This window comes from Trachypithecus francoisi, unplaced genomic scaffold (genome assembly GCF_009764315.1).
Source record: "Trachypithecus francoisi isolate TF-2019V2 unplaced genomic scaffold, Tfra_2.0 Lachesis_group0, whole genome shotgun sequence".
NCBI lineage: Eukaryota > Metazoa > Chordata > Mammalia > Primates > Cercopithecidae > Trachypithecus > Trachypithecus francoisi.
The window spans coordinates 16,899,084-16,915,975 of NW_022681453.1; the positions used below are offsets into that span (position 1 = coordinate 16,899,084).

At 55.4% G+C, this 16,892-nt stretch overlaps 2 protein-coding genes across 3 annotated transcripts; one reads left to right on the forward strand and one right to left on the reverse strand.

Annotated features, from left to right (window-relative positions):
• Positions 1–1,423: 1,423 nt before the first annotated feature.
• CCDC71 (coiled-coil domain containing 71) lies at positions 1,424–5,293 on the reverse strand. Of its 2 annotated transcripts, none has more exons than XM_033207140.1 (2): positions 5,191–5,293; positions 1,424–3,176 (listed from the first exon to the last, which is right to left on the reverse strand). In XM_033207140.1, exon 2 carries the CDS (start codon positions 3,122–3,124, stop codon positions 1,694–1,696), a length of 1,431 nt encoding a protein of 476 aa, XP_033063031.1. In that variant the 5' UTR covers positions 3,125–3,176; positions 5,191–5,293; the 3' UTR covers positions 1,424–1,693. The 2 variants fall into 2 exon arrangements, 1 of the variants encoding a protein (XP_033063031.1); XR_004436148.1 differs by lacking the exon at positions 1,424–3,176 and adding an exon at positions 4,585–4,847 and having other exon boundaries at positions 5,191–5,276.
• Positions 5,294–9,096: 3,803 nt separating this feature from the next.
• On the forward strand, positions 9,097–16,001 carry KLHDC8B (kelch domain containing 8B). The gene is made up of 6 exons (XM_033207130.1): positions 9,097–11,196; positions 12,151–12,660; positions 13,765–13,929; positions 14,268–14,492; positions 14,588–14,689; positions 15,130–16,001. Exons 2-6 carry the CDS (start codon positions 12,285–12,287, stop codon positions 15,324–15,326), a joined length of 1,065 nt encoding a protein of 354 aa, XP_033063021.1. The 5' UTR covers positions 9,097–11,196; positions 12,151–12,284; the 3' UTR covers positions 15,327–16,001.
• Positions 16,002–16,892: the final 891 nt, after the last annotated feature.

The window sequence follows — 16,892 nt, forward strand, 5'->3', positions numbered from 1 at the left end:
CAGTCTCACTTTGTCGCCCAGCCTGGAGTGCAGCGGCGAGATATCAGCTCACTGCAAACTCCGCTTTCCAGGTTCAAGTGACCTTCCAGCCTCAGCCTCCCAAGTAGCTGGGACTATAGGTGTGCGCCACCACGCCTGGCTAATTTTTGTATTTTTAGTAGAGACGGGGTTTCACCATGTTGGCCAGGCTGGTCTCAAACTCCTAACCTCAACTGACCCACCTGCCTTGGCCTCCCAAAGTGCTGGGATTACACGCGTGAGCCCCAAGCTAGGCTGCCCTTGAGGAGCTGAGTGTGGCTCTCAGGTCATTCCCCATATTCACATCATGAATGAAAAGAGTTGTCAGAGGCAAGTAGCATGCAGGGTAGTGGGGCAATAGCACAGCTGGGAGCAAGGTCCCAGAGCTTGGAAAACCAAAGGAGGACACACCCAGGGGAAGCATGCCACAAGATGTAGAAGGGGAAGGAGGGCACCAAGAAGCACAGAGCTCCTCCATAGGTCCATCGCCCAGGGCAGCTGGCAGGTTGTAGGGCCCAAACCCAGAAACAGAAACTATCTGATTCTCACTCAAATGATGTCCCTAACCCAGGGAGGGGAAATGTGTACCCCTCCCTGCCCACTCCAGGCACTGCCATTCAGCCTGGGCAGCCAGTGACGGACTACAGATGGGCAGGACAGTTACTTCCTTCAGGTCCCAGGACCCAGCCCCCTCTCTAGAGCAGGAAGAGTGACAATGTATTTTAACATATGGACCATGTTGGAGGGCATGATGAAACTGGACCTAGGAATAGAGAGAGCACTTCAAATCCAGACAGAAAGTACTGCTGATCAGGCAGTCATGGAAAACCTCACCCAACCAAGGATAAAATTATTTGGTCATTGAGGGCAACCTCTGTGGTCCTGACTCAACCACCAGTACCTTGCCACTCATCAAAGTTCAGGAGAGTTATTCTCTCCCAGGAGAGCAGAGAGGGAGAAGCACCTCAACCCCTGTGGGCCTGGTCCCAAACCAGAAAAGCCCAGGCTAAGCCCCAAGATTTTAGCCAGGCTGTCTGTTTGGTCCCTAGGGAGAAGTACCACAAAGGCTCCATTCCAGGACCTAAAAACCCACTAGCTGCAAGGTTCCCCATGGAACCTACTGTCCTACACAGGGCCTGTCTGGATCACAAACCGGAGCAGCCTCAAAGGGAAGTGTCTTATTTCATAGTGGCTCTGCTCCTGCCTTCAGGGGATGCCTCTCAGACACCCACAGAAGCCAATTTCCCCTCATGTCTCCAAAGGGGCCCAGGAGCCGCCTCCTCCCACAACCCCCAGAAATAGGCATACCTATTTCTGGGACCTTTTTCCCTATATCTTCAAGCTGGCCTGCCAGCAGCCACACATACAAAAAAGACCATGGAGGGTGGGCAGGGAGACTGGAAGGTGGAAAGGTATAAAACGTGATAGATGGAACAGTAGACATACAACTTGAATAACAAGTCACAGTGCATCGCGCCATGAAAACACCCCTCCCACCCACCCACCCCACCCTAACCCACCCCCTCCAGTTTCTGAAAGGAGGCTGGTGGTCACAAGGGCCCTAGAGAGGTACCCGGAGTCCTCAAGATTGTGGAGTCCACGGGCATAGCACACTGTACCACTGGCCACATAGACAGCTGGGCTCAGTTTCCCCAAACATTGCCGTGTGAAGGAATCAGACTGCTGAATGTGGCAGCAATGGCTGGAGCCGTATCTCAGGTGACAGGTTCACGCGGAGAATCCGCTGAGCCCGCTGCCGTACCTCATCATCCGAGGACCGCCTATCTACCTTTATGGCACGGAACTTGAGCAGCTTTGCTGTTCCAGGCCCTAGCCATGCCTTAGGAGATCGGGGCCCAAGCCGTGTTCTCTTCTTGGGAGGAAGATCTTTTGCCTCCTCAGCCCTTTTCCTCTTCTGCCCAACAGTCTCAGGGCGGTATTTCTGGCCCTTCCTTGTAGTTCTGGTCTTAGCAGACCCCTTTGGCCTGCCCCTGCCCCTGGGCTGGGTCCGAGCCACCTTGGCCTTGGCCCGTACTGCCTTGGCTTTAGTCTTGGCCTTGGCCCGTGCTGCCATGACTTTGGCCTTGGCCTTGACCCGTGCTGCCTTGGCTTTGGCCTTGGCCCTGACCCGGGCTGCCTTGGCCTTGGCCCTGGCCCGGGCTGCCTTGGCCTTGGCCCGGGCCTTAGCAGCCTTGGCCTGTGTTCGAGCCACCCTGGCTTGGGAACAAGCAGCTTTGGCCAGTGTTCGAGCTACCTTGGCCTGGGCTGCTTTGGTGCCCAGGGCAGAGCCCCCTTTCATTCGCCGGACACTGGGGGACCCAGTGGCTCTGTTGGTTTTGCTCTGGTGCCCAGAGCCTCGTCGGGGTCCAGCCCCAGGGCCTTTGCGAGTCAGACACTTGGAGCCCTTGCTTGTGGTTTTCCTGGGAGCTTTGGGCCGGGGGTTCCCTGGACCCTTCCCTGAACTTTTCCGCAGTTTCAGAGGAGAGTCTGCAAGTGAGAGATGCAGTGACTGTGCCTTGTGCTTGGCACCCAAGCAGGGCATGGTAGTCTTGAGTGGAACCAGGGCCTCAAGGACAACAGAGAGCCGCATGGCAGGGTAGACACCTGGATAAAGGTGGGTGGGGAAGCCCACTGCTGCACCCCGGGCATGGCTGGCACTTGATTGCTTCAGAGAGCTCAGCAGCAGGTTGGTGGTAGCATGCTTGGCAAGGGCTGGTGCGGATGCTTTAGCCAGCCTACCAGATAGTGGCATGGGAAGCAGTGTGGCCCGACCTGCGGGCAACCGCATGGCAGTTCGGGGAGCACTGGCTGGAGGTGATGTGGCAGTTGGGTTAGGGGCACGAGCTTGCAGTTTCGTCTGGCTTGGGGGATTAGCTGTGCATGAACTATAGCCATAGACATCACCACTGCGCAGGATGGTAGGTTGGAAGCCATCATCTCGCAGGCCCTGCAGGAAGGCCACAAGCTGGGCCTCTGTGGCACTGAGATCCTGGCTCATGGGGTTAAAGACAAGCAGCGCCTCTTCCAGGGCCTTCTTCCCAGCCGTGGAGATGCGTGACCAGGAGTGCACAGCTTTTTCCTCCACATGCTGAACCACCACACTCATGGCATTAGGCACTGCAGATCTGCCTGGGTATCCACAAACCAGCGCTTGGCACCTCCAAGACAAGAGGAAAAGAGTCAATAAGAATGGCACTAAGACAAGGGGCCAGAACACATAGACAGGTCAATCAGTGCCCCAATCTCCATGACACTGAGGAATCTGGCCAGAGTGAGACACTTCCTGGTGTAAAACCCTGGTCTCCTGACCCTCTACCATGCTGGGGTGGGAGGAGAGGGTAAGGGTCAGGGAGCTTCTTCAAGATACATGCTCAGAAACACCTCAGAGCCATCCAACCTGCTGCCGGGTCCCTGAAAAGATTTGAGCCTGGTACATTTTAATTCAACTCTGTATTTTCTGAGGCCCGAAACCTAGAACTACTCAGCTCTGGGAATACAGGCAATATCCCTGTCCTCAAGGAACCCAGGCTAGAAGGCAAGAAAAATACACCATTAAGATTCTTGGGAGTGAATGCTGGCACTCAGCTCAGTTTGCCAATGGGTCAGGAAAGGATTCCTGAGAGAGTCAACACCTAGCTAGGATATGATGAATGAAAAAGGATCAGATGGAAATAGAGCAAAAAGAGGAATAGCTAACGCAATGGCTCCAAAGTGAGAAAGAGTTAAGGCATACTTGGTGTGGGATCTGGGATCTAGGTGAAAAAATAGGCAGTAATAGAGCAACAAAGAACCTTGAATGTTAGCCAAAGGGCCCAGACTTACACCCACTGCCCATGCCCATCTGCTTCTCCAGCTGCTGCTGTTCATGTGTGGAGCTGGAGTGGGGTGGGGGAATCTCCCTGCCCACCAGAAGTTCTGTTTTCAGTCTCCAGACAGGGTACTCAGCAACCCATTTTCTACTTCCAGAGGCATGGAGACCAAATCCAGGGAAAGAGTCGGATTTTTCTTCAACAGAAACCAGAAAGCTGACGAGTAGCAGGTGCCAATGACATCTCCCTAGGCAACCAGGCAGACCGGGGACCAGGCAGCCAGACCAAGAACCCAAGGTTTAAGGACAATGGGAGCCAAAGGCTCCAAGTAGGATGGTGAGTCAAGGGGACATTAGCAGTATGAACTGTCCTCCCTAAGACTTGGAGGGCTACAGACCTCAGTACAGCCCAGATGGAGGTGACTGAGAACACCCAACTAGTTCCAGACTTCTTTAAAGAAGCTATGGCCATCAATCATAACTAACATCTAATACCCAACCTAACACTGAGGGCTCCCAGAAGCAGGAGGCAGCTCCCCAGCTGCACCAGAGCATTCAAAGATCAGCCAGGATCAGGCAGGTCCCTCGGGCCATGAGGCCCTTCTGTGTAGTTTCTTCCCACCGCTCTAATGCAGGAGATGAAGTCTTCACGATACCCTGGAGGAAATGCCCTGGGGCTCTTTGTTTGGAAACATTCTTGGATCCTCAGGTGTCTTGGGCACTTCCCCACCCCAGAGACCGTTCTCCAAGCACAATCCTTGCACATGACTTCAGTTCTTTATTAATATTTTTTGAGGGGATGTAGTTCCCAGAGCTGTGAACTGTAGAAGAGAGAGGGACCTATTTCCCATCCTCACCCGCGCCCCGACGCAAATATTTGGGGTGACCTGGGGGATCTTCCACGCAGGTTAGGCTGGGCTCTTGGGAGGGGTTTTCTGGGCTTTCGAGAAGCTTCGGAAACAGAGGCTGCTGCCCGGCTCCCGACTTCCCTTCACACGTGCCCCTGGGGAGGCAGGAGAAGCTGACGGAAGATAGGCGGTGAGAGAGTGAGAGAGGCGCCATACAGGCGGAACGGGGGAGGGGGCAGATCGGGGCCCTCAGGCTGGGAGTGCGCGTCCTTAGGGCCCAAGCCGTGAGGCGGGGGTCACTGAGGCAGCGAAATGTACAGGGTGAACGATGCTAGCCCGACTGGGACCGCGCAGCCCCAGGGTGGGGTCGCTGGGCGCGGGGTGGGGGTGGGGTGGGGGTCTCGGCCAGGCCGGCGGAGGACGCGGGTCTGGGAAGAGTCGGCCGCTTGCCCGTCCGCCCTGCCGCCTCGCGGGCTACCCCTCCGCGGCGCGGCTAGGCCCGCGGCTCCAACCTACCGGCGCCGCCGCGGGGACCCAAGACGCGCCTCTGCGCCGCCTCCGCTGCTCCAACATGGCCGCCCGCTGCGCGCCGGAAGTGTACTGCGCTTCCGCTTCCGGGACCCAGCCCGCCCTAATGACCCTTGACCCCCGAGACCCCATTTCCCCCCAAAGTCTGGGGGCGGAGCAGATTGGGTACCAAGGAGGACTGCCTGGAGGTGGTGGCCGCGGTGACCGCCCCAAACCCGTTCGGCCCTGTGCAGAAAGCTGAAGAACAGAGGTGCCCTCTGACGCGGCCCCAGGCAAGGACTCACTACAGCCCGGCTAAGACTGGATTATGGGTCATCTGACACCTTTTCTGAGGGGAGCTGGTGGTACATTGACATCTGGGAGGGGCTCCTGGCAAGGTTCGGGCCATCTTCCACCCTCTGATCTTTAGCCACTGACAATGCCCACTTCAGTCCCAGACACTTGACCAGAGGGTGAAAGAGGAGTGCCTCCTGACAGGGAGTCTCAGGTGATCTCCTTTGTTTTGCAGTAAGGGTATCTCCTCCAAGGACAGCAGGCCTTCCTCTCTTCCTGAGAATAGGGCCCATGGCACATGGCATAAAAGGCTGGTGTGCACGTGATCACAAGTAGTGCATGCAAGCCCAAATGCATACCCAGTCTGGGAGCTCCAGTATACCACTGTGGGCCTGAGTATACTTGCTCAGGCAGGTCAGGGCAGGTGTAGTCATTGGCCCAACCTCAGCCCCTCAATGGAAGGAAGTCCTGCCTCCAGTCTTAACACTGCTCAGAACCCCTTTCCTTTTGCCTAGGAGTCTGGGACCTCAGTCTTTTTACCCATGCTCTTGGGCTAGTACAGGGGTGGTGGTTATAGGATACAGATCAAAATCAACCTTAGGGGTCTGTGACTTCAATGAGAGGTCAGAGTGGTCTTCACAGCTCTGACTGAAGGTGTCATTAGTCACAGGTTCCCAAGTCCAGGTTGGGAGCCATCCTGGGAGCCCTGGTTTCATGGATGAGGTAGTGGGAGCATTTGAACTAGGGTCAGAGCCTGAGCCAGGAGGCAGAAATATTGCCACAACTCTTGGACCTTGAGCCTTGCAGTGGTGCCTTATTTGGTAGTTAGGGTCAGGCGGAAGCCTATTGGCAATCACAGGAGGGTAGTGGTATGCTTCATTTAGAAACTGGGGCCGGGCGCGGTGGCTCAAGCCTGTAATCCCAGCACTTTGGGAGGCCGAGACGGGCGGATCACGAGGTCAGGAGATCGAGACCATCCTGGCGAACACTGTGAAACCCCGTCTCTACTAAAAAAATACAAAAAACTAGCCGGGCGAGGTGGCGGGCGTCTGTAGTCCCAGCTACTCGGGAGGCTGAGGCAGGAGAATGGCGTGAACCCGGGAGGTGGAGCTTGCAGTGAGCTGAGATCCGGCCACTGCACTCCAGCCCCGGCGACAGAGCAAGACTCCGTCTCAAAAAAAAAAAAAAAAAAGAAACTGGGTACTAGCCCTTTTTCCTGCCCATGTGACCCCAGGATCCTCTAGTTGCTCTGTATTTTCCCTGCTTATACAGAGGGGTCCAGACACTCCTAAAGACAAGTGCCTAGTTCACCCAGCAGTGCCATAGGCCTCATCTGGTGCCTCTTAGCTTCCCAGAGCCTCAGCACTGATGGTGAGATCCTCAGTGCCTTTAAGTGTAGCCAAGGTATCTAGCAGGAACTGCAAAATCTCGTGTTCCTCTGGGGTCAGTGCTTCTAGCCTTTTATTCCTGGTGGAGAGAAAGGAAGAGTAGGGTCCTAAGGGCCAGGGTCTCATGGGGTGCAGTCAGGAAGCCCCATCTTGGCGCCCCCAGTCCCCAGCTGTGGGTGAGTCCAGTCTCTGGCCCTGTCCATGGTTGAGGATTGACTGTTCACTCTCTCAGGACCGATTCAACCAGTTGCCTTCTACAGCTTCTCCAAAGCCAGCAGTGTTGGCCTCCTGTGTGCAGGTGGGCCATGGCTGTGCAAACAGAAACCCCTTCCATAGAGAGTGAGAGCCCATCCTCCAGGGATGGCACCAGTGCAAGTATATCCAGACCTCTCTCTGGTGATGTTCAACTCAGAAGTTAGGGCAAATGGAGAACGAGGAAGGGTAGGTCCAATCCTCTGGCTCTGCTGTGTCCCTTCCAGACATGAGAACTGAGGAAATGATAGAGATTAGGGGTAAGGATCATGGGGTACCTAGCTCCCTTTGGGGGTGGTAGGGCCTAATTTTTGCCTCCTGGTGCCCAGTATGCCCTATGGAACTCTTTGGGAACACTCATCAGAGTGCAGTCTGACTTGACATGGACTCTAGTGGATGCTGAGTCTATAGGCACAACTGGGATCAGACGGGATGAGATGAGAGAGAACACAGGGTGATCCCAGGACCCAGTCTTTGCTTTCCATTTGGCATCTTATATGGTTCTTTTTTTTCTTCTTCCTTATTTTTTTTTTTTTTTTGAGACAGAGTCTCTTTTGTTGTGCAGTGGCACGATCTCAGCTCATTGCAACCTCTGCCGCCCGGGTTCAAGCAATTCTCCTACCTCAGCCTCCAGAGTAGCTGGGACTACAGGTGCCTGCCACCATGCCTGGCTAATTTTTTTTTTTTTTTTGAGACGGAGTCTTGCTCTGCCGCCCAGGCTGGAGTGCAGTGGCCGGCTCTCAGCTCACTGCAAGCTCCGCCTCCCGGGTTCACGCCATTCTCCTGCCTCAGCCTCCCGAGTAGCTGGGACTACAGGCGCCCGCCTCGTCGCCTGGCTAGTTTTTTGTATTTTTTAGTAGAGACGGGGTTTCGCCGTATTAGCCAGGATGGTCTCGATCTCCTGACCTCGTGATCCGCCCGTCTCGGCCTCCCAAAGTGCTGGGATTACAGGCTTGAGCCACCGCGCCCGGCCACTAATTTTTGTATTTTTAGTGGAGGTGGGGTTTCACCATGTTGGCCAAGCTGGTCTCAAGCTCCTGACCTCAAATGATCCACTCACCTTTGCCTCCCAAAGTGTTGGGATTAGAGGCGTGAGCCACTGCGCCCGGCCAATTTTTTGTATTTTTAGTAGAGCCAGGATTTCACCACGTTGGCCAAGCTGGTCTCAAACTGCTGACTTCAGGTGATCCGCCCACCTCAGTCTCCCAAAGTGCTAGTATTACACGAGTAAGCCACCTGCTCCTCCAGCCTTATATGGTTCTCAGTGGATCCTGGACCCACCTCTTGTCTGAGCAGTGAGATCTGATAGAGATCTAGATGTGAATGAAGGCAGTGGCTTGGGAGGTATTGCCTCAAGAGGAAATATGCGTGCCAGGGAGAAAAGCCAGGGTTGAATCTTGAGGAGCCAATTCCTGGTGATGGAGAAGAAGCAGAGCCTGCAAAAGATTCTAGGCCGAGTGCAGTGGCTCATGCCTGTAATTCCAGCACTTTGGGAGGCCGAGGTGGGCGGATCATGAGGTCAAGAGATTGAGACCATCCTGGCCAACATGGTGAAACCCTGTTTTTACTAAAAATACAAAAAATTAGCTGGGCATGGTGGCACATGCCTGTAGTTCCAGCTACTTGAGAGGCTGGGACTACTCTGGAGAATCGCTTGAAACCACCGGAAGGCAGAGGTTGCAGTGAGCCGAGATCGTGCTCAAAAAAAAAAAAAAAAAAAAATATATATATATATATGTATATGTGGTGGGCTGGGCATGGTGGCTCACGCCTGTAATCCCAGCACTTTGGGAGGCCAAGGCGGGCGGATCACGAGGTCAGGAGATCGAGACCATCCTGGCTAACACAGTGAAACCCCGTCTCTACTAAAAATACAAAAAAAAAAAAAAAAAAAAATTAGCCAGGCGTGGTGGCAGGCGCCTGTAGTCCAGCTACTTGGGAGGCTTACGCAGGAGAATGGCATGAACCTGGGAGGCGGAGCTTGCAGCGAGCCAAGATCGCACCACTACACTCCAGCCTGGGCGACAGTGAGACTGTGTCTCAAAAAACAAAAAACAAAAACAAACAAAAAGGATTCTGAGAAGCAGGACAAGCAGCAGGAGGAAGTTGAGGTCACAAGGGGCAAAACTTTGAAGATGCTAGCAAGATTTAGTTAAGGACCACAGGCACATATAGTTTTAGCTATATGGTATTCCATGATGACTTTTCCAAGAACAATTTTTGGGGAGGAGTGGCAGCACGCTGAGGTGGCAAGTAACAAGAAGGTGGAGTCTGTGAGGACAGATGGCTTCAAGAGTTTGACTGGAGGGGAGGAAGGGGAGACTAGAGGGACTTGGGGTGTTGGGAGGTATCTAAAGGCAAGTGGCTTGTAAGTGCTTAATTGCTGGAAAGTAGGGGGAAGGAGCTTGGAAAGGGAACAGTAGCAAATATGAAGGGGACTGCAGGGCAGTGTGAGCCTCTTGGAAGCCTATTGGCAATCACAAGAGGGTGGCAACAGTGCCCCCAAGTGAGGGCACTGAAGAGCAAGTCCAAGATGAAGTGGGACAAGGAGAATTGAAGCCTTCAAGTCAGGGTCTGTGCAGTCTGTAACCAGTCTTGGCACCACCATTTCTGTGCAGGCCGACTGAATCCAACTGATAGTCCCTGAAAAGGGTGAAGGCTCTCTTCTCTGGTCATGGGGCAGGGTCTACCCATAGACTTCTGGGAAGGCCAGATGTGAGATAGGCCAGGGAGTTAATAGGTAATTGCCCCCAAACAGCTCTCAACCCATGACTAATGGAGATTTGAGAATGAGTACCTCAGCTCCCCTTGCTCTTGGGGGCAGCAATAATGTAAGGCCTATGTTCTATGCTGGCTCCCAGAATCCCCAGCAGGATTTGGTCCCAATTGCCCACAGTGGTAGCTTGCTTGATGACACTTCCTTTATTGGCTGCTTTCCTTGTCTCCTTGCCACTGCTGGTGTTTCTTTGCCTCACCTCTCATACTAACTATATGCATGTATATCTTTGTCCAGGTCTGCTTTGGGGAAACTAAGATAAGCATTGTCCATGAAAGGGGGACAAGGCAGTGGGCAGACACAGACAACTGCAAGGACCTCTTCCCACAGGTACCACTGACCTGTACAAATGGGCCCCCAGCTTGAAGACTTAGCTAATACTCTGAATGCTCAGAAGATAGGCAGGGCCAAGGTCTGGGCCTGATGTAAGTGGGCCCCTGTCACACCAGTTTGCTCTTGCTTGACCCCAGAGTTGGTTAGAGGCAAGCCCAGGATCCTAAACATGTATAGTTATAATATGCCTTGGGTCTCGGAGTAGTCCAGGTCTCTCAGGCCCTACAGGATGAGGCCAGAGTGACCCACTTGGGAGGTCCCCTGGTCACTGACTCTTCCAGCACATCCTCTGCTCAGTATCACTCCCTTCAAGAATTCTCCCCACTCAGGTTTGTAGAAGGGTCGGTACCTTCTGTTCCTCCACCCCCGCTAGCCTCAGTGTACACTGTAAGACCTATTCCTGCTTTATGCCCAGGTAAGGGCGACCCAGGCTGCCCCCACATGACAGAGGCCCAGGCCATGCCCCCAGTGGCCTCCAGGGGGCGCCGCCGGGAAGTCTGTCATTGGGCTCCTGGGAGCTCAGCGCAGGGGGGCAGGCGCCGGCCCCCCAAGCCCTCAGGTTCGGCTGGCCTGCTCTACATAGCCTGCGCACCCAGGCTGGGTAGGGCTCAGAACTGCCCCTTGCCATACAGGTGTTGTGTCGCTTGCCGCTGCCTCATTTCTACTCCTGCCCGAGGTCGGACGCTAAATTCTGTCAGGCCCAATGTCCACGTGTCCGTTTATCTGTTCGTTTGCGTGTGACCGTGGATCGGCACGCCCTGCTCCAGCTGCGGCATGTGCAGGGTTAAGGCGGGCGGAGGTTTCTCTGAGTCGCAGGGGGAGGGGGGCGAGGGGCGGACCTGGCCCAGCCCCGCCCCGCGCCGGAGCAGTGCCGGAGCCCCACCAGAGCCCGACTTCAGCCCCAGCCAGATCCGGCGTCAGCGGAGGCCGAACGGCGGACCCCTTGCCCTAGCTGCGTCGGAGCACCGGCGGGTGAGTCCCGCGGGAGCCGCGCTCAAGGGAAGTTTGGGGCGCAGGGTGTAGAACCCCAAGCGCGTTAGCCCAGACCCGCCCCCCACATCCTTGAACTGGAAGTTTGGGGCCAGGAGGCCCTCCTGCCAGGGGTCCAGGAGTGTAGCCCCCAAGAGAAAGGGGTGGCTGGAGAACTTGGGGATTTGCTGCGAGGGAACCCAGAAGTCCAGCTGCCCATTCCTGCTGGAAACGCCCTGGACTCTGACCCTGGAGTCCTGTGGTCATGAGAGTCCCCCAACGGCCCCCCCACCCCACTTCTGGACACCAGGAAATCTGGCTTCTGGGGGGTTTGGAATGGGCAAACTCCTGTGGGGGACCTCGAGAGGAGAGTGTGGAACCCTGGTGTGCAGTCCTTCCCCTAGTCTGAAACACAGCCTGACTCTGGCCTTTTACTGGTGGGAATGGTTTAACCCTGTGGAATGGCTCCCAGGATGTTGTAAGGATACTCTGGAGTCTGACCCCTGACAGTAGGCATGGGGACCCCTAGGGTGCCCAGGGCACTCTGGAAGCCAGTAAGGGGAGGATATAGTAGGACTCCCCTCATGCAGGACCAGTGTGAGGCTTGTTGAGAGGAAAGGAAGGGTCCTGGATGGAGAGTCCTGTTCTAGTCACCTTACTACCGCCGGTCTAGACCTAGATTTGACCCAGTTGCTGAGTGGTTAGGGTAGTGGGTGGGAAGCTGAATCCTTCATGCCCCAATGGGAAAGGGGAAAGGCTCCTGGGTACCTGGGGTCTACCCTCCTTCCCACTCCAGGAGGGCCTCCACAGTGATGTACTAGCCAGAGGGATTGGGTTCTCCCCCTGCCTTTCCCACCAGTTATTTTGGGCTAGCCCTGCCCTCAGCTATGGGCTGCTTATCTGTTTCCTGAGGGGATGGTCAGTGGCCCTGACCCCTGTTTTCCCTGTTTCCTCCAGGTGAAGGCAAGGTCCCTGGACTGGTCATATACCTCTTGTGGCCCTGGCAGAATCAAGATGAGGCCCTGTCATGCCTCCCCAGTGAGGCCTACAGTCTGAGCAGACAGCATGGCCTGCCATTGGCAGTGAACACCATGTCTGCAGGAGGTGGCCGGGCCTTTGCTTGGCAGGTGTTCCCCCCCATGCCCACTTGCCGGGTCTATAGCACAGTGGCACACCAAGATGGGCAGCTGCTGGTGTTGGGGGGTTGTGGCCGGGCTGGACTGCCCTTGGACACTGCTGAGACACTGGACATGGCCTCGCACACATGGCTGGCACTGGCACCCCTGCCCACTGCCCGGGCTGGAGCAGCTGCGGTAGTTCTGGGCAAGCAGGTGCTAGTGGTGGGTGGTGTGGATGAGGTCCAGAGCCCAGTAGCTGCTGTAGAGGCCTTCCTGATGGATGAGGGCCGCTGGGAGCGTCGGGCCACCCTGCCTCAAGCAGCCATGGGGGTTGCAACTGTGGAGAGAGGTGAGTGGCGTCCCAAGGAAGGCACTTCAGGTACCCTAACACCTTTTATTATTTCCTGACTTAGTCCCTTACCCTCAGAGACTGGACAAGAGCTGTAATTTTTACATGGGTGCTCAGGATGTGGCCTCATCCCCTGTATCCTTTCCAGTCTAGCTTTGAGCTAGGCTTTCAGCAGCCTTCTATTAACTGCCTTTTCTGGCTAAGGGGGGAGGCAGAGCCCAAGCCAATCCCAGGATGATGGGAGACCCCAGCCATGTTGTTGCCCCACTCCTCATTTCTAAGAGATGGAGGTGGGATGGCCTAATGACTCCCAGGGTTATAAATAGTCTGGGATTGGGGAGAGGAGTAGGGCCTCCGCTCAGAGCCTGTGCTTAGACTTCCTGCCCCACTCCCAACCCTTCCCACACACCAGAGAGCCTGATATGGACAAAGGCCAAATGACCTGGGATGGTTCCCATGGAAGCCCCCAGCTGACTGGCCCATTACCCCAAGGCCCCCAGACATATCATAGCTGACTCTGAGGGTTTAACAGAGGGTGAGAGCCTACTCTAATGAAAGAGTGTCACACAGAGGTGCTGGCAGGGATCCTGGGGCAGAAGGCTTGTGGACAGTATCTTTACCCAGCAGACCCAAGCCATTCCTCTCCCAGCCCCATCTCCAACTCCAGCTGGTCCCCAATCCCCCTCCCCAGACTGAGCTCTGTGCTAAGCAGATTGATCCCCATGTTTCTCACCCCTGGCTTAAGCCATCCCCCCATCTTCCTCCCCGGGGGAGTCCCCACCTTCTGGCCTCCAGGTCTGACCACCAGCCCAGGCCAGCCCTGCTTGGATGCCAGACTCTGTTGCCATAGCGTCTCCAGGGAGACAGAGTCGGATTATAATTAGATCGGCTGCCTCCTGCTCTTTACTTGGAGGGGCCCTGGCCAGAGTAGGAATCCCAGCTCTCCCAACCCCCACTGCAGGCAGGTAGTAGAGTGTCTGTTCCTGGCAAGGGATGCCATAAACACATGGGTCTTCAGCCACCCCCAGGCCTTACCAGGGCAGCTGTCAGGGTGGGGTACCCTGGCAGGCTAGGGTACAATCTGAACTACTCTTTTCTATGCAGATGGTATGGTGTATGCTCTAGGGGGAATGGGCCCTGACACGGCCCCCCAGGCTCAGGTATGTGTGTATGAGCCCCGTCGGGACTGCTGGCTTTCGCTACCCTCCATGCCCACACCCTGCTATGGGGCCTCCACCTTCCTGCATGGGAACAAGATCTATGTCCTGGGTAAGGGCCTGGGGGATGTGGGAAAGGGGCTCAGAGTTTAGAAATCCTCATCCTCATAGGTTGGCTGGGATAGGGATCGGGCTCAGTCCAGGATGGCAGAACAAAATAAGCTTTGTTGGGGTGATCCATGCCTGTTCTGAGGCTCTGACCCCTGGTGGTCTTGCTGTGGTTGGAAAACCAAACCCCAGTATCTGAGGGGCTGTAGGGTGGATGATTCATGTGCAAGTGTGCACACAGCAGGATATGGGAGGCTGAGGCAGGCAGATCAGCAACCTAGTGAGTAAGGAGCATACCAAGCCTCCCGGGCTCCTTCCCAGGTACCCCAATTCCATTGACAGGGGGCCGCCAGGGCAAGCTCCCGGTGACTGCTTTTGAAGCCTTTGATCTGGAGGCCCGTACATGGACCCGGCATCCAAGCCTACCCAGCCGTCGGGCCTTTGCTGGCTGCGCCATGGCTGAAGGCAGCGTCTTTAGCCTGGGTGGCCTGCAGCAGCCTGGGCCCCACAACTTCTACTCTCGCCCACACTTTGTCAACACTGTGGAGATGTTTGACCTGGAGCATGGTGAGCAGTGGCTGTCCTGGGCTGTCCTGCCACTCTCTGTGGGATGGAGGGGCATAGTGCATACATCACTAGATCTGACCTCCCCTCTCCTGCAGGGTCCTGGACCAAACTGCCCCGCAGCCTGCGCATGAGGGATAAGAGGGCAGACTTTGTGGTTGGGTCCCTTGGGGGCCACATTGTGGCCATTGGGGGCCTTGGTAAGTCTCTATGGGGCTGGGGAGAGGAGGGAGTCCCAAGACAGGCAAGAGTAGCCCCCAGCATGTGTGCCACCTTCTGCCCATCTCCAGGCACTCCAGGGTCAGGGCTTTATGAGCTCTTTTCCCTATCTGTGAAGCAGGCAGGATGTGGTCTCCCTGGCCCAGCACTCAGGGTGTTCCTCAGTGACTGGGGGCTCTGTCAAGCACCAGCAAGGGTCTACGAGACAGCAGCAGGAGAAATGACCACTGTATGCACAGTCAAGAGGACATATAGAAACATGAATGAATGAACAAATGATGAACACAGGCAATGAAGAGCAAGGCACTGATAGCTCATCCTGGGGTGATACCTACTGGGCTGTTCTCTGGGCTCAGGGAGCAGAAGGGCCTGGAGTCCCTACAGCCTGTGCCTCTTACAGCCTTCTCTCTCCTTCTTGCAGGAAACCAGCCATGTCCTTTGGGCTCTGTGGAGAGCTTTAGCCTTGCAAGGAGGCGCTGGGAGGCATTGCCAGCCATGCCCACTGCCCGCTGCTCCTGCTCTAGTCTGCAGGCTGGGCCCCGGCTGTTTGTTATTGGGGGTGTGGCCCAGGGCCCCAGTCAAGCCGTGGAGGCACTATGTCTGCGTGATGGGGTCTGAAGGCCTGGTGGGAGCTGTCCACTGGAGCAGCTCATTGCCAGAGGCAGCTATTTCTATGGCTCCTTTTGCTGCTGAGGACACTCACTGTGGCTCTGTGGGATGAGAGAGGCACAGGGGTGAGCACTTGAGACACTGCCTTGGGGCCTTGGGTTAGGGGAGCCTTTGCCTTTAGTGCAGGACACATATGCTTACACCTACCTTTATCACCATTCGTTCATGAATCATGCCTAGCTCCATCCTTGCCCTGGGACCTACTAGGCCTTCCATCCAACTGGGAAATGGGGAGAAGGAAAGCTGGCCTCATGTTCTTCAGGGTCAGTTCCTATCTGGAGTTGACCAGGCCTACCCCAGTTGCCATTCCTGAAAAATCCCTGCCAGGCTGCCTTTAGGGTCCCTGTAGACCCAGGAGAGTTGAGAGGGTGGGGGACACAGAGAGAGAGGATGTGGGACCTGCCAGAGGGCCAGAGCGCAGGAGTTCAAGCAGAGGAATGCTGGCTTTGGGCCCTCTACACTGCTGGTTGTATGACCTTGGACAAGTCACTTCACTTCTCTGTGCCTCAGCATCCTCATCTATAAATGGGGGTCTCTGAAACCTTCCTACCCTACCTACCTCACAGGGCTGTTGTGAGGACCCAGGGAGTTTGGATGTGGAAGTAAAAGTGCTGCTAAAACCTAGTGTGTGGACCCTGGTGTGAACTCCCTTGTTGCTTCCACTGCCCCTGTCTGCCTTTGGGGGGTCTCAATGCTCCTAGGGATGAGAGTCCAGAAGGAGCCTCTTGGATCTGGTCGGTGTTCCCAAAGTGATTTGGTATTTCTGTTCCATCTAAGCCTGAGCTTATTCTTTGGCAACATGTGATGACAGCACCTCCTTACTGTCATGGAGATTAGAGAGCACTAGGACAGTAAGGAAGGGCTGTCACATGTCACCAAAGGATGGTGGGATAGGGTGACCAGAGAAGTGCTCAGAAAACAACAACAAAATACCACAGGGTTAGGAAGACCTCCAGATCCAAGTTACAGAGTGTCTCCTTAGGGTCTCTGCTCACCTCCACAGGGAGGAGTGGTTCAGTGGGTTTTGTGGCCCAGGGCAGTCTCCTTCTGCCTCAGCTGTGGGGCAGCTGTCTCTTGAACAGGACTGTGTGGCCACCCAGCAAACCCCTCCAAGGCAGCTGCCTCCTGAGAAAGCTGCCAACTCTTCCTTCTTCCAGCCTTTGTTGCCTGCTAGTACAGGTCTCTGGGGTCTGCTTTCCCCATAGCTACACTGAATACTTGGCCTGCTTCCCCAGTGATGCCTTTCATTCTAGGGTGAAGCACCTAGAAAGTCAGCAGCCCATAGGACATTTGCACATTGTCTGGCAAGCTGGCAGAGGAGACCAACACAGAGACGTCTCTGTTTGGGGGAATAGGCTGTTTCCCAGAGGAGAAAGGTTGTGGGGAAGATAGTCACTCTGCTGCCTTCATAAGGAGCCCTCCCTCAGTGTCACCCCCTCCAACCTACCACCTGCTCTGTCCTGACTTCAATGTAGGCTGGGGACTGCCCTCTAATCTTCCTCTCTACAGCTGGGT